At 40.8% G+C, this 16,074-nt stretch overlaps 1 protein-coding gene across 2 annotated transcripts in view; it reads left to right on the top strand.

Annotated features, from left to right (window-relative positions):
• The window catches only part of EFTUD2 (elongation factor Tu GTP binding domain containing 2), a 45,203-nt gene that overhangs the window by 2,609 nt on the left and 26,520 nt on the right, over positions 1-16,074 (top strand). For both annotated transcript variants that reach the window (XM_020997664.2, XM_078155962.1), the window contains exons 3-7: positions 5,919-6,084; positions 9,620-9,698; positions 11,496-11,571; positions 12,082-12,147; positions 13,003-13,038. In XM_020997664.2, the coding sequence (XP_020853323.1) occupies positions 5,919-6,084; positions 9,620-9,698; positions 11,496-11,571; positions 12,082-12,147; positions 13,003-13,038 (423 nt within the window). The remainder of the gene's footprint in view (positions 1-5,918; positions 6,085-9,619; positions 9,699-11,495; positions 11,572-12,081; positions 12,148-13,002; positions 13,039-16,074) is intronic.

A 16,074-nucleotide genomic window follows, 5' to 3' on the forward strand; every position in this document is an offset into this window, starting at 1 on the left:
CTCATTGATTTTTGATGGAAATTTTTAAGGAGGTGTGATATTTTGGAATTTTATTTATCTTTTCCAGATTTATTATTGACTTATTTTTAATGTTCTTTCCTTTTCAAATTTTGAGTTCCAGATTCTTCCCCTCCCGTCCCCTCTCCCACCCACTGAGAAGGCAAGCAATATAATATCAATTACACATACGAAATCATGCAAAACACATTTCCATTACTGCCATATTAAAAAAAAAATTTAAAATGTGAAAATTATACTTCAATTTGTACTCAGAATTAGTTCTCTCTCAGGAGGCAGGTAGCATTTTTTCCCCAGCACGAGTCCTTTGGAATTGTCTTAGATATTGTATTGATCAGAATAGCCAAGTCTTTCACAGTTGATCATCATCCAACATTGCTGTTACTGTGTACAGTGATCTCCCAGTCTTCAAACTTCATTTTGCATCAGTTCATCTAGTTCTTGCCATGTTTTTCTGAAACCACCCCTTCATCATTTCTTTTTTTTGGCGGGGAGGGCGTGAGGCAATCAGGGTTAAGTGACTTGCCTAGAGTCACACAGCTAGTAAGTGTCAAGTGTTTGGTCTGAGGTCGTATTTGAACTCAGGTCCTCTTGACTCCAGGGCTGGTGCTCTATCCGCTGCATCACCTGGCTGCCCTGTCCCTTCATTTCTTATAGCACAGTAGTGCTTCATCACAATCATATGCCACAACTTGTTTAGCCATTCCCCAGTTGATGAGCATCGCCTTAGTTTTTCAGTTCTTTGTCACTACATAAAGAGCTGCTGTAAATATTTTTGTATATATACATCCTTTTCCTTTTTCTTTGACCTCTTTGGGTACAACTCTTATAGTGGCATTGCTCAGTCAAAGGCTATGGACAATGTTATCATAACCCTTTGGGCGTAGTTCCAAATTGTTCTCCAGAATGGTTTGAACTATAACAATAGCATACCTATTTTCCTCCATGCCCTCCAGCATTTATCATTTTTGATAGGTGTGAGGTGGGACCTCAGAATTGTTTTCATTTGCATTTCTCTAATCAGTAGTGATTTAGAGCATTTTTTTCATATTCTGTAGATAACTTTGATTTCTTTGTCTGAAAACTGCCTGTTAATATCCTTTGACCATTTGTCAATTGGACAATGACTCTTATTTTTATGACTTTGACTCAGTTCTCTATACATTTGAGAAATGAGGCCTTTATTAGAGAAACTTGCTGTAAAAATTTTTGATGTTATTTCATTGTCTGTGGTACCTTTTAGCAAAATGTGGTTTCCCTGGTCTATTTTTGCTTTTGCTTTGTCTGAGATTATGATTGCTATCTCTGTGTTTTTTTCTTCAGCTAAAGCATATTGGGTTCTACTCCAGCCCTTTATTTTAACTCTGTGTGTGTCTTTCTGTTTTCAGTTTGTCTCTTGAAAACAGCATATTATTGGTTTCTGGTTTCTAATCCATTTTGCTATTTGCTTCTGTTTTATGGGTGAGCTCATCCAGTTCACATTTATAGTCATGCTTACTAACACCTTTTCATTTTCTTCTATTTCCTCTTCTCTCTCTTTTTATACTGTCCCTCCTCTGTTTTGCTTCTGGCTACTACCTCCCTTAATCTTCCCTCCCTTTTATTATTCTCTCCGCTTTCTCTTATCCCTGTCCCCTCCTATTTCCTTTTGGATAAGTTACACAATTGAATGTGTATATATATTCTTCCTTCTTTGAAACAATTCACTCCCTGCCTGCCACTCCCCCCAGTTTCCCCCTCCTTTGTAAAAACTTTTACTTATGAGCCTTTATTGTGTGAGAAAATTTCCCCCATTCTACCTCTCCCTTCCCCCTTCTCCCAGTGTGTCGGTCTTTCTCACCACTTCTTTTTTTTTTTTGATGGGAGGGAAGCTCATCTAAAGATAATTGATACACATCCATTGCCTCTGTCTATGTAGACTCCTTCCAACTGCCCTAATAATGATAAAGTTGTTAGGAATTATGTGCATCATCTTCCCATACAGGAATGTAAACAGTTTAACTTTATTCCTTTTGATTACTCTTTCATGTTTACCTTTTTATGCTTCTCTTCAGTCTTGTGTTTGAATGTCAGATTTTTTATTCAGCTCTGGTCTTTTCATCAGGAATGCTTAGAAGTCCTCTATTTCATTAAATATCCTTTTTTTCCCCCCACCCATGAAGGATTACACTCAGTTTTGCTGGGTACATTATTCTTGGTTGTAATCCTAGCTCTGTTGCCTTCTGGAATGTCTATTTCAAACCTTCCACTGCTTTAACGTGGAAGTTGATAAATCTTGTGTGATCCTCACTGTGGCTCTGCAACATTTGAATTGTTTCTTCCTGGCTACATGAAGTATTTTCTCTTTGACCTGGGTGCTCTGGAATTTGTTTATAATATCTTGGGAGTTTTTATTTTGGGATCTTTTTCAGGAAGTGATTGGTGGATTCTTTTGACTTCTAGTTTACTCTCTAATTCTAAGATATTGGGGCAGTTTTCCTTGATAATTTCTTGAAATTTGATGTCTAGGCTCTTTCTTTGATCATGGCTTTCAGGTAGTCCAGTGATTCTTAAATTATCTCTCCTGGATCTATTTTCTAGTCAGTTTTTCCAGTGAGATATTTCACGTTTTCTTCTATTTTTTTTTTATTAATTAATTTATCTTGAATTATCAACCATCACTTCCATAAGCTTTTGCGTTTTAAATTTTTCCCCCTCCCTCCTCAAGATGGCGCACAATCTGATATAGGCTTTACATATACATTCCTATTAAGCATATTTTCACATTAGTGATGTTGTAAGTAAGAATTAGAACCAATAGGAGGAACCACCAGAAAGAGGAAACAAAGTACAACAGAAGAAAAAAATAGCAAATGGTATGCGTCAATCTGCATTCAAACTCCATAGTTCTTTCTTCGTATGTGCATAGCATTTCCCATCATGAGGCCTTTGGAGATGTCTTAGATCCTTGTGTTGCTGAGAAGGGTTAAGTCTATCATTGTTAGTCATCGTACAACGTGGCTGTTACTGTGTACGACGTTCTCCTGGTTCTTCTCACTTCACTCAGCATCAGACCATACATTCTTCTGACTTTGTTTTATTGTTTCTTGATCTCTCATGGAATTATTAGTTTTTATTTGCTCAGTTCTAATTTTTAAGGAATTATTTTCTTCAATGAGATTTTTACCCCTTTTTCCATTTGGCCAGTTTTTTTTTAAATAGTATTTTAATTTTTTTTCCCCAGTTACATGTCAAGACAATTTTTAACATTTATTCTTACAAGATTTGGAGTTCCAAATTTTTCTCCCTTTCCTCCCCACTTCCTAAAATAGTTGGCAGTTTGATAGAGGTTATATACATGCTGTCATGTAAAACATAGTTCCATATTAGTCACAGCTGTGAAAGAAGAAACAGATCAAAAGGAAAAAACTACAAAAAAGAATAAAGTAAGTGAAAAAAGTATGCTTCGATCTGCATTCAGAGTCCATCATTTCTTTATCTGGATGTGGATAGCATTTTCCTTCGTGAGTCCTTTGTACTTGCCTTGGATCATTGTGTTGCTGAGAAGAGCTGAGTCATTCATAGTTGATAGTTGATAGAAGCATAAAAAGGTAAACATGAAAGAGTAATCAAAAGGAATAAAGTTAAACTGTTTACATTCCTGTATGGGAAGATGATGCATGTAACTCCAAAGAATTTTATCATTATTAGGGCAGTTAGAAGGAGTCTATATAGGATAGAGGGCAATGAGTGTGCATCAGTTACCTTTAGATGAGCTCCCCCCCCCAAAAAAAAAGGAAGTAGTGAGAAAGAGGGATATGCTGGGAAAAGGGAGTGGTAGAATGGGGGAAATTTTCTCACATAATAAAAGCTCACAAGGAAAAGTTTTTACAATGGAGGGGAAATGGGGGAGTGGGGGTGGCTGGCAATGCTTGAACCTTACTCTCCTCTGATAGTTGACAGTATTTCTGATACTATGTACGTTTTCCTGGTTCTGCTCATTTCACTCAGCATCAGTTCATACAAGTCTTTACAAGTTTTTCTGAAATCTGCCTATTCATCATTTCTTATTGCACAATAGTATTCCATTACATTCACATACCACAGCTTATTCAGCCATTCCCCAATTGATGGGCATCCCCTCAGTTTCCAATATTTTACCACCATGAAAAGGGCTGCTATAAGTATTTTTGTACATGTAAGTCCTTTTTCCTTTTTTATGATCTCTTTGTGATACAGACCTAGTAGTAGTATTGCTGGATCAAAGGGTATGCACATTTTGGTTGCCCTCATCTTCCTGAGTTAAAATCTGACCTCAGACACTTACTGGCTATATGATCCTGGACAAGTCACTTAATCCCTGTTTGCCTCAGTTTACTCATCTGTAAAATGAGCTTAAGAAAGTAATGACAGACTGATTCAGTATCTTTGGCAAGAAAACCCCAAATGGAATCACAAAGAGTCACTGAAATGTGTGTGTAAAATATGCAAATACTTATTCTTTTTTTGTTATTTGTTAAATTCGGAATAAAAATAAAAATTTAAAAAAAGAGAAGTCAATCAGAAAGCATTATTAAGCATTTACTATGAGTCAGGCACTGTGCTAAGCACTAGAGATACAAAGAAAGGCAAAAACAGTTCCTGTCCTCAAGGAGCTCATGTTCTGATAGGTGAGACAAACGTGAAGATAACTGGTATATATGAGGTATCTACAAAGAGGGAAGCGCTAGCAGTTTAGAACCTGGTAGAAGGTGAGATTTGAACTGAGTCTTGAGGAAAATTAGGGAAACTAAGAGACAGAGGTGAGGAGTGAGAACATTCCAAGCATGACAAAAGCTCTGCGGTGGGCGAAGCCCAGTGTGATGCAAAGAATAGACGGGGCCACTGTATCAAGAGGGTATAGAGGATGGAAGTGTAAGAAGACAGACTAGAAAGGTAGGAAGGGGGCAGGTTTGAAGACAGTCCAGTGCCAAATAGAGTTTATATTTAGCCTTGGTCTTAAGAAGAAGTGATTAGAGTTTATTTAGTAGGTGGTAGGGCAATGCCTAGCGAGACTTTCCCTTTAGGAAATCCTTTCTGGAGGGAGGATGGATTGGAGTGGGGAGAGACTTGAGGCAGGGAGACCAATCAGAAGGCTGTCACCATAGTCCAAGCAAGAGATGCCAAAGGTCTGAACCAGAGTGTGGTCTTGTGAGCAGAGAGAAGGCATATATATGAGAGGACAAGATTTGGCAATGGATTGTCTATGTGAGGTGAGTAGAGTGAGTTGAGGTTGATAGTGAGGCTGTGAGCACTGGATAACTGGGAGATTGGTGGTGCCTTCAACAGTAATAGTTCAGAAGAGGGGAGGGTTTGGAGGGACACTACAGAGTTGTTCCAGAGCTGTGCTTTTGTTTCCTTTCTCATGGATCTCAGGTAGGAATTTAGGGTAGATAGTCTTACCAGTAGGTACAAAGAATTAAACAGCCCATCCACAGTCCCAGAAATTTATAAGTAGTAAATAATGTCCTATGAGATTCCCCATGATGCTATTGATTGTTAATAGGACATGTCCTGTGGGTTGTTTTTCCATGAGTATTTTGTTTCTTTCTCTCTCATCTGGTCCTTCACTCTTGTGATCAGAAATAAACATTGTTGATATCTCTCTGGTTAGGGTTAAGCAGGTGTTCTTGCCGTGCAATCTCTTTTCTCTCTGTGTGTAGTTAACTGGCTCACATAGGGTGTGAAACCGCCACACTGGCTTCATTAGAATCCTTCTCTAACCAACTGAGCTAACCAGTCCAGACTCTCACCAGGAGTAGTAAGGTGAATGAGATCAGTGCTTTTTAAAGTAAAAAACATTATCTTCCCTCATTTGTTACTCATCTTTTTTGAATAAAAAAGTGCTGGCCATTTGTAATCTCATTCCCTCTTGGTTTCAGATGGATGATGATGATGATGATGATGACATAGGAGACCATGATGATGATCACCCTGGGATGGAGGTGGTGTTGCATGAGGACAAGAAATACTACCCAACCGCCGAGGAGGTCTATGGACCCGAGGTGGAGACGATCGTGCAGGAAGAAGACACTCAGCCCCTCACGGGTAAGCCACTGTGGTCCTGGACTAAGCCCTGGGTTACTGAGGTAGTCTAGTTTAGTGGAGAGTCCTGGACTTGGGGTCAGAGGTAGCTGGGGTTTAAAAAAACCCCCGACACTTACTAGCTTACTTACTTAACCTCTCTGAATCTTACCCTTCTTATTTATAAAATAAGGATAATAATATCAGCAGTGCCTGTCTCAGAGGGGTTGTGTTAGAATCAGATGCTTCCACTTCCTTTCCTCTTACTTCTTGACACTCTGTAGTTTGGCTTGTAACCTCCTCATTCAGCCAGAGCCATTCTCCAGAGCTACTAATGTCCAAATCCAATGACTTTCTCTCTTTTTATGTTCAAGTTCTTTTGGTTGGCTGTTCATTTTTCCAGCCTGTTTCTTGACTTTGAACTTCATGTTAAAGTTGGACTCTGCTCACCTGGTGGGGAAAGGAGGGTGGGTGCTGTCCCAAGCTTCAGGCTGTTTTGCCCTGCTGTTTTCATAGATAGTTCTGGGGGGCTTTCACAGCTAATTTTTGGTGCTTCCAAGGTGGTGTGATCTGAGAGAGGTGAGGTCACCGCCTTCCTGTTCTTCACTCTAATCCTTACCTAAGAGGGGCTTCTGCTTCCTTTTAAGTGCAAGTACTTCTCCATAGCCTGGCCTTGGAACTGCTACCCAGAACTGAATAATAGGCAGTGGAGTTGCCAAACAAACAGTGCCTGGTCCTGCACCCAGTGCTAGCACAGGGGTCCCCTGTAATCTCTCTCTGACCAGTTGTTCAATCCCCTTATCCAGGCTGAGAGCTCTCAGAGCTGCTGCTGCTGCTGCTGCTGCTTTTGCAGCTACCTCCAAGGCCCAAGCTGGTGTTGCTGCTGCCTGCACTCAGGACCAGCCCTCTCCCCAGTGTCACAAATGTCTCTTTCTGATGTCCTAAGTTGTCTGGGGCTGGAAAAATGTCTCACCCTGACCTTTTGTTGGCTGTATTGCTCCAGAATTCCATTTGACCCATTATTTTAAAGTTGTTTGGAGGGGAATGTTGGAAGAGTTCTGCTGGAATGCTTCTTCTGCTTTACTGTCTTGACTCCACCCCCTTTCCAATGGCCATTTCTTAATCATCATCTTTCTTGACCTCTCTGCAGCCTTTGACACTGTCTGTCATGCCTTGATATTCTCTTCTCACTAGCTTTTGGAATACATGTCTCTTTTGGTTTTCCTCCTAACCTATCTGACTGTTCCTTCTCACTCTCCTCTGTTGTATCTTCATGCAAATCATACTTGCTACCTGTGGATGTCCCATGGGGTTCTGTCCTAGGCCTTGTTTTCTTGTCTCTGTATACTCTTTCACTTGGTGATCTCACCAACTCACATGGATTCAGTCATTATCTCTACGCTGCTGATTTTCTGATATATTTACCCAGCCCTGATCTCTGCTGATCTCCAGACTTACACCTTCGCCTGCCTTTTGGATATCTTTAACACTATGTCCCATAGACATATTATACTCGACAACTCCAAAGCTGAACTGATTATCTTTCCCCTAAAACCTTCCCTTCTTCTGAACTTCTCTGTTTACTGTTGAGGGTACCACCATTCTCCTGGTCACTCTGGCTTATAACCTAGATGTCATCCTCAACTCCTCTCTCTCTCACCTCCCATATTCAGTGTTGCCGAGGTCTGTTGTAATATCTCATCTATGACCCCCTCTTTCCTGACACGGCCACCGCCCTGATGGAGGCCTTCATTACTCTGAGTCTGGACTAGTGCAGTAGCCTCCTGGTTGGTTTCTGCCACAAGCTCTTCTTCCCACTCAAATCCGTCTTCCACTGATGAAACTGATTTTCCTAAAGCTCAGATCTCACCATGTTACCTCCCTACTTAGTACACTCCAGTGGCTCCCTGTCACCTCCAGGATCAAATATAAAATGTCCTGTTTGGCAGTCAAAGCTCTTAATAACCATCTGCTTCTTCTGGCTTCCCTGGCCTTCTTCAGGTCCCAGCTAAAATCCCGCCTTCTACAGGAAGACTTTCCCATTGCCTTCCCTCTGTTGATTATCTCCAGGTTATGCTGTCCATAGCTTGTTTGCACATGGCTATGTGCATGTTGTCTCCATCATTAGACTGTGAGCTCCTTGAGAGCAGGACCTGTCTCTTATCTTTCCCTGTATCCCCAGTGCTTAGCCCAATGCATGGCACGTGGTAAATACTTAATAAATGTTTATTAACTGATTGAAGTCACACGTCAATGAGTGTAAGTTAATATACTTGTAACTAAGAAAATGTGTGCCGAGGGCAAGTGCCAATTAATAAAATAAATAAAACTAAGTGGGATTACTCAGGGAAGGTTGGCTGGGCAAAATGATTTTTGATATATTAGCATTTAATCAGATTATTTGCTTGGGAAAAGGGCAGTGTTATTCAGCTGTCTTTAGGGAAGCAGAAAGGAGCAGGGGGAAGGCTGTGAGGTTTCCTTGGTCCTCACTGGTTGATACTTAAGAGATGGATACTCTGTTCTTGAGGTGAACTCTGAAGCTGACTCTATCCATTGTGCTACTCTGCCTCTGCCTCCATTGTCTACATACATAAAAAAATGTTTACATCCTTGAAGACAGTTGTTGAGAGTCTTCCCCTTAGCTTTTTCTTTTCCAGGTCAGACAAACCTAATTCATTTAACTTTTTCTGCTCTCTGACTTTAATCACTTTTGTTACTCTCCTCTGAGCAGGAAAGCACTTGGAAGTAGTGACAATCTCACAATCCATGTGATACCCTTTTAACATTTTGTGGTTATGATTTCTGGACCTCAACTCCGCTAACCTCTAATTATGGTCTACTCCAGTTATCTTCCAGGATGACTACATTTTGACTTCATATTGCTTGGAAGTCCCAAGATCGTAAACTCTGAAATTCCCTCTCTGGCCAGAATTTCCTGTCCAGCCCTGGCTGCATCATTCCCTTGCCAGGAGTGGGCTTTTCTTTTCTCTTCCATCTCATCTCTCCTCATCAATTGACTGAAATCAAGACTCAGCTCCTGTATCCTCTTTCTCTTTTTCTAAACAGCCATCAGTGTGGTCTCTCCATCCTTAGAGCATTGTACGATCCTGTTCACTTATCCCATTCTAAAGAACATCATGATTTAGATGAGAATTCTTTATGTGTTCTTCTTATCTCTCCAACATCATTATGTGCTTTCTGAGTTCAGTAGCTATTAGTGTATTTGCTTTGTATGGTGCCTTGCAGGTGTTCCCTAGTAGAGCAGGGTAAGGTAATGCTTAGAGAGCTGGCCTCAGAGCCAGAGGGATGATCTGGGTTCAAGTCTTACGTCAGACACGGATTGATTGTGTGACCCTGGGCAAGTCACTTAATCCCATTTGCCTCAGTTGTAAAATGGGGATAATAACAGCAGCTGTCTACCAGGGCTGTTGTGATGACCTGGAAAATTGTAAACATGAAATAAATGTTAGCTATTATTGTTAATTCACATATAGGAAAGGACATGTGTACATTTATTCTTGCCTGAATATGAGCCATATTTATTATATTTCTTCCTCAGAGCCAATTATTAAACCAGTAAAAACCAAGAAATTCTCTCTGATGGAGCAGACCTTACCTGTCACTGTGTATGAGATGGAGTAAGTAGCAAAGTTTTCACCTCCTGTACTGAAACAGCTTGGAGATAGAGCGTGGTATGTCATTGGGTTGTGGAAACATCATTTCTCTTAACCAGAGTCAGTTTGGGCTATCAGCTGGGAAATCTAACTCTGGCTAAGTGTGTGCTGGTTGATCTGCAGTTTCCATGTCTTTAGACTTTTACTTGGTGGTAGTGTAAGTGAACTTCTGAAACAAAATGAAAAGCTATTAATTTTTGATGTTGTGTTAAATAGCATGATTGTCAGGATCCCAGCAGCAGCCTTGTTTTTGATTGAAAGGCATATAAATGTTTTTCAAACACATTCACCCTTTATTTGGAATGGGGAGAGCACCTGCTGATGGAAATAGGTTCAGAAACACTGGGCCTGACCATAGAATGAATGCTGCTTTTGAATATACTTTCTCTGTGAAATGTACTTGAGATTATACTTGAGTGGCACTGATATTCTCATTGCTCAAACATCTAAACAAATTTCTGTTGATGTTTTTTGTGTACCCTAGATTTCCCCTTGTATTATTTTTCCCAGAGAAGCGTCCCATGTTACAAAAGATACTTTTAAAGAAAAAAGGAGGAAAAACAATCAGTAAAACTGATTAAAACATACAAAAAAACCCCCCCAAAAGTGAATGCAGTGTTCTACACCCATAGGCCTTCTGCCTCTGCAGAGGAGTGGGGAGGTGCCTCCTTCCTTCTCTTCTTTGGAGCCATTCTTGTTCTTAGTGATTTGGGAACATTCACCTTGGAATTGTTTTGTGGTTTTCTTGTATCACAGTCCTTCAGTATCCTCAGTGGTGGCAAATCTTCATTCTTGAAAGGTGGATTTAACTTTTGAAAGTAGTCAAAAGGCATCTGCAGCTGCAGTGTGTTACAGCGGATAGAGCGCCAGCCTCAGGGTCTGCAGGATGCAAGTTCATGTCCTTCCTCTGACCTGTACTGATTTTGTGGCCCTGGATAAGTTACTTAACCTCCTAGAGCTCCAGGCTCCTCTGTAAGACCATAAGTTATACTATTATCCTTCCATACTGGTCAAGTGAGTTTAGTCAGTAGACATTCTCTCCTCTGACCAAATCCAAGATTCAGACATCTGGAGCCTAGGCTGGTGATCAGACTGCCTCACGTCATTCTGGATCACAAATGAGCTATAGTTATGAAGTAAAGAGACCAGTTTTCTTGTGCAGCTTGTGACTTAGGTCAGATGGTAATTCCAGATCATAAATTCCAAAGGAGATTTCAATTGGAATAACACTGTAGCTTCCTGAGATGGCTGCTTTGAAGTTGGCAACACTCATTTGGATGTATTGATGCTATTGTGTTTCAAAAAAGAAAAACAGGAAAACAATCAAAAATAAAAACTTTATAGTTGCAATATAATATATACATGTATATATTTAGAGAGGGAAAGAGCCATATATGTATATAGATAGATATAGATAATATATCTATAATCACATAGATATATATCTATCTGTAGTAATTTTCCAAGGCATGCATTTCCGGGTGTAGTCCTGCTGTTTAAGCGACTTTGGTAGTGAACCATTCCATTCTGGGTGCCATAGTATCTGTGTAGATACAGAAGTAGTGCTTCCATTTTCATTTTCGCAGGCTTTCCAATTGTTAAAGTCACAAGTAGAAAATCTTGTTTTACTTCAGAACTCTTTCCCAAATGTTATGAAACTGAAATATGCATAATATTGGGTGTTTGGGTTTTCTTGAATAATTCAAGAAGCATAGCTCCCCTGCTTGAGGCCATTTGAAACCAGCCCTTCTTTCTTTCCAGTTTCTTGGCAGACTTGATGGACAACTCAGAGCTGATCAGAAATGTTACCCTTTGTGGACATCTTCATCATGGCAAAGTAAGGAAGGCCTGGAACCGCTGTGGAACTGGATTTCTCTTTATTTTCATTAGTGGTTCATCATCCCTGAAAATTGAATGGATGGGGGGGGGGGCAGGTAAGCAAGTTTCCTGATTCCAGAGGGTCAGTCCTTGCCATGGAATCATACTATGAGTGGCCAGCATTCTTGTCTCACAGCAGATGTTTATAAGTCACTTGCCTTCCTGAGCCTTGTGTCTACAACTTGAGAGAAGAGAGATTGAGCTTTTAGTTGACTTACTGCCTTACTCTGATTTTTATGAGTTTTTATTTCCTAGGGGATACCTGTCTGAGAGGCAATTCATCTTATTTCATTTGGAAATTAACCTCTGGCCTCAGAGTTAATACTTTTCTCTCCCTCAGTCCTGCCTTTTCTCCTACCACTTCTCTTCCCCTTTTCCCTAATTATGTTGGGGTTTTTTAAAAAAAAATAATTTGATGTTATACCTTTTCTAATGTAGTTGACAGATTTCATTTTTTCTTCCCTTGAAGACTTGTTTTGTAGATTGTTTAATAGAGCAGACTCATCCGGAAATCAGAAAGCGCTACGATCAAGATGTAAGTAGACTACCATTGTGGGTGACTCAGGTTGAATCCTAGTGTTCTCTCTGTCATCTCCTTTTACTTTATGAGGAGATGGAAACTACCAGATGCGGCTTTGTAGTTGTTGGTTCTGCTGATGGTCTCTGAGAGGGTGGTGTGAACTCTAATTTGGGTGTAGAGAATCTTCACCTGCCAGGTCTTGGCAGTCTCTTCTCACCCTGGAGTATATCTTCTGTCCTGATATATCTAGAGTTATGCACTTTATCCCTTCTTATTAGTAACCAGTCTGCGAATACACATTGGGGCTTGTTTTCAGTATACCTAGTGAATACCTCTAATATCTAAATTCCTCTAAGTGAGGGCAGAGTAGCTAGAAGTCTCACTGCAGTAAATGCTGGCAGGAAAATATTTTTGAAATATTTAATATCAGGAATCCTTAGTTCCAGGGGAGCCATTGGGTAGTGGGGAAGAAGGGAAAGTGAGTGACAAGGAACCTATTGGCAATTAAATTCAGGAAATACCAGTTGACTGTTCTGACATACAGGGTTTCTGAGAAGGCTGCTCTGCTGCTGTTACCCCTCTAAGGGCCCTTCATGGGTTTGAGTGATTATATCCATCTTACTGCCCCAGGTTTTACCCCTTATTCTCTAGTGTCCTCCTCCACAATTGCATATACTTTATTCACATATCTAGTGACTGTCTCCAGTTGGACAGACACTGTCCTAAATGCCAGATTTTAACTGTGGGGTCTCATGCACTTTCAGTTCCTTTTTTTGCTTATAGTACTTATGAAGGTTAGGATGTTGTTTGTCCAGGACAAGGAATCTAAATCTGGATAATAATAATGAGAGCCCTTTATTTTTTTTTCAGCTCTGCTACACAGACATCCTATTCACTGAGCAAGAGGTAAGTGCCTAGGAAGACCAGCTCTTTTTGACTTGATCTAGCAGCTATCAGATCAGTAAGGTGTGAGGATGAATGACAACACCATGGAGTGACTTATAACACATCTTCCTTCCCTCTGGCATCTTAGTCTCCTTCTGGCACCATACTTCATAGTTTAGGGTGGGGTGGGGAGTCACATTTTAAGGTAAACCGTTTCTGCTTGAATTTGATATGACCTATAGAGCCAGTAGCAAGAGACAGTATCTGTGCCTATAGTTGCAAAAATTCAGCACAGATCTAAAATTAGCAATATATTAAAAACAAGTCACTTAACCCTGATAGCTTCACCAAAAAAAAAAGCATGTAAGATAAAGATGTTACTCTGCAAAGAGGGTATAATCGTATGTATGTAGCATACAGAAATACATTCATAATAATAGCTTATGTTTTGTAGCAAGATATTATAATAGCAGAATACTCTATTGTATTTTTAATTTGCTTGTAGTAATCGCCTGGTAAGTTAAATAGCCATAAGTGGGTATATCCTTATTTTACAGATGAGGGGATAGGTTCAGAGAGGTTTAAGTGATTTTCCCAAAGTTTCAGCACAAGGATTTGAGGCCAGGTTTTGTAGCTCTCAATCTAGCCCCTTTTGCCTTAACATGAGTGTGCTACCACCCATTCTTTGGTCTATGAGTCGGTGGGGCGTGTGTTTGTCTGTCTCTGTCATCCATGTTTTCATTTCTTCTCCTCACCTTTCTTCCTTAATAGATGAACAGTTTATAGAACTAACGTGTTTGTGTGCGCATACCCATACAATAGCTCACATTTTCCTGGTGCCAGAGTTTGCAAGACACTTTGATCACAAACATTTGCTTTATTTTGCAAGGCATCATGGTGTGGACTGAGTCGTGGGCTGGAGCCTCAGATTCTGCCTCACTTACTAGCAGTGTGAGACCCTGGGCGCTTGTCCAGCCGAAGCCCACTCTTTAGGCTTCAGTTTTTCTATCTGTGAAATGAGGAGGTTGGACTCAGTGACCTCTTCCATCCATGTCAGCCCTTAATCCATGGTGTCTGAGGTAGAAAGCCTGGGCTTTATTGTCCTCATGTGACTTAATCAAGGTCATATGGGAATCAGAAGAATTACATGTCAAATTCATCGACTTCTTGCTCTACATTTAGAGACCTTTATATTGAACCACACATAATATCACAGATTTAGAGCTGGAAAGGACCTTAGAGGTCATCAAGTCTCATTTGTAGTTGAGGAAACTGAGGTCTGGAGTAGTGAAAGGGAAGTGATTTATCCTAAGTCACAGAGCCAGTGGATGTCAGAGGCAGGGTTTAAACCTAGGATCTGTCCTCTAAAGTACACGAACTCTCTTTCTTTCTCTGTCCCTGTCTCCCTTTTTCTCCATCTCTCCCTTTCTCAGTCTCTTTTACTGTCTCATCATACATATGCTCGAGTACATATACGTACATATTTCTATAGAGAGAGATATATGTAATATACCATGAATCTGCAATTTCTGCTCTGATTTCCCTTTTCTTCCCTCCCCAAACCCTATAGTTAACCAGCTGAACTTTGCATTATCTTCTTTGCACTGTATTCTCAAGTCTTATATACCCTTGGCCTTTCACCACTCATTCCTTGCTCAGACCCACCTCTTGGTTACACCTACCATCTGCTTCCTTCCTTCCTAGACCAGTGTTGCAGAATAGTGATGGAAGAAGTCACACAATTATACTTCCCGGGTACACTACAAGTTTGTTATCCACTCTCAATTGGACCCTCAAGGAAATCCCTTTACTCTTCCTTAATTGACGGGACTGTGTTCCCTCCTGTGACTGTTCAGAATCTTTTCTTCTTTCAAGCCTCCTATGCCAAGCTCTTTTCCCTCCTCAGAGGATGTTGCTTCATACTTTACTGAAACAGGAGGCCATTTTTTTTTGAGCTCCCCATTCTCCTGTCCTTTAATCCAGTCTCATGATGAGATGGCCTTGCTCCCAAGGCCAGCCATCTCTGTTTGTGCCCCCTGATCTCAGAAGATCACTGTCATTATCATCATGTCTCTCTCTCTATTCTTCAGTCTCTTCCTTCCTTACTGCCCACAAATATGCCCAGAATTCCCTCCTCCGTCCTTAGAAAATTTTCACTTGACTCTACCAATATCCTCCCCTCCCCTTCCCTGCCTAAGCCATCCTCCCTTTCACAGCTAGACTCCTAGAAAAGGCTGTCTACACATTCTGCCTCCAGTCCTTTTCCTCTCCCTTACTCCTCAACCACTTAGAGTCTGACTTTGCCCCTCATCACTTAACTAAAACTGCTCTCTCCAAAGTTACCAGTGACCTCTTAATTGCCAATGAAATGACTTTTTCTTAGTTTGCATCTCTGTAGCTTTTGATGCTGGTGACTCTACCTATCCAGATACTCTTACCTTTCCAGGTTTGTATGACATTCTTCTTTCTTGGTTCTCCTACCTCTCTGGATGCTTTCGTTCTCCTTTACTGCCCTCTCATCCTTGTCCTGCCACTAACTAAATACACCTGGCCTAGGCCCTCTTCCCTCCCTACACCTTCTCAGTGATCTCTTTATCTCCTGTGGGTTCAGTTATCACCTCTATGCTGATGACTCCCAGGTGTATATATTGAGGCCTAATCTGTCTTTCTGAACTCCACTTTGACCTCTCCAGCTGCTTAGTAAACATACCACCTTGTGTCCCATTGACATCTCATACTCAGTAAACCCCAAACAGAACTTGTCATCTTGTCCCTCAAACCCACCTTCTCTTTCTAACTTCCCTACTTATGTTGAGGGTGCTACCATCCTTCCCATCATCCACATTCAGAATTCAATCAGCCTCAGTTCTTCACTCTCATCGCTGCTCCCTATCACATCCTGTTACTCTGTCATCACCACATGTCTCACATCTAAGTCCTTCTTGACAATCATAGTCACCTTGATGTAGGCTGTCAGCACCTCTCCACTGGACTGTTGGAATAGCCTTCTAGATTCGAGTCTCTCCTAATTCATCTTCCACACAGTTGCCAGAGTGA

Source organism: Phascolarctos cinereus, unplaced genomic scaffold (assembly GCF_003287225.1).
Source record: "Phascolarctos cinereus isolate Bilbo 61053 unplaced genomic scaffold, phaCin_HiC Scaffold_5;HRSCAF=322, whole genome shotgun sequence".
Taxonomy (NCBI): Eukaryota; Metazoa; Chordata; class Mammalia; order Diprotodontia; family Phascolarctidae; genus Phascolarctos; species Phascolarctos cinereus.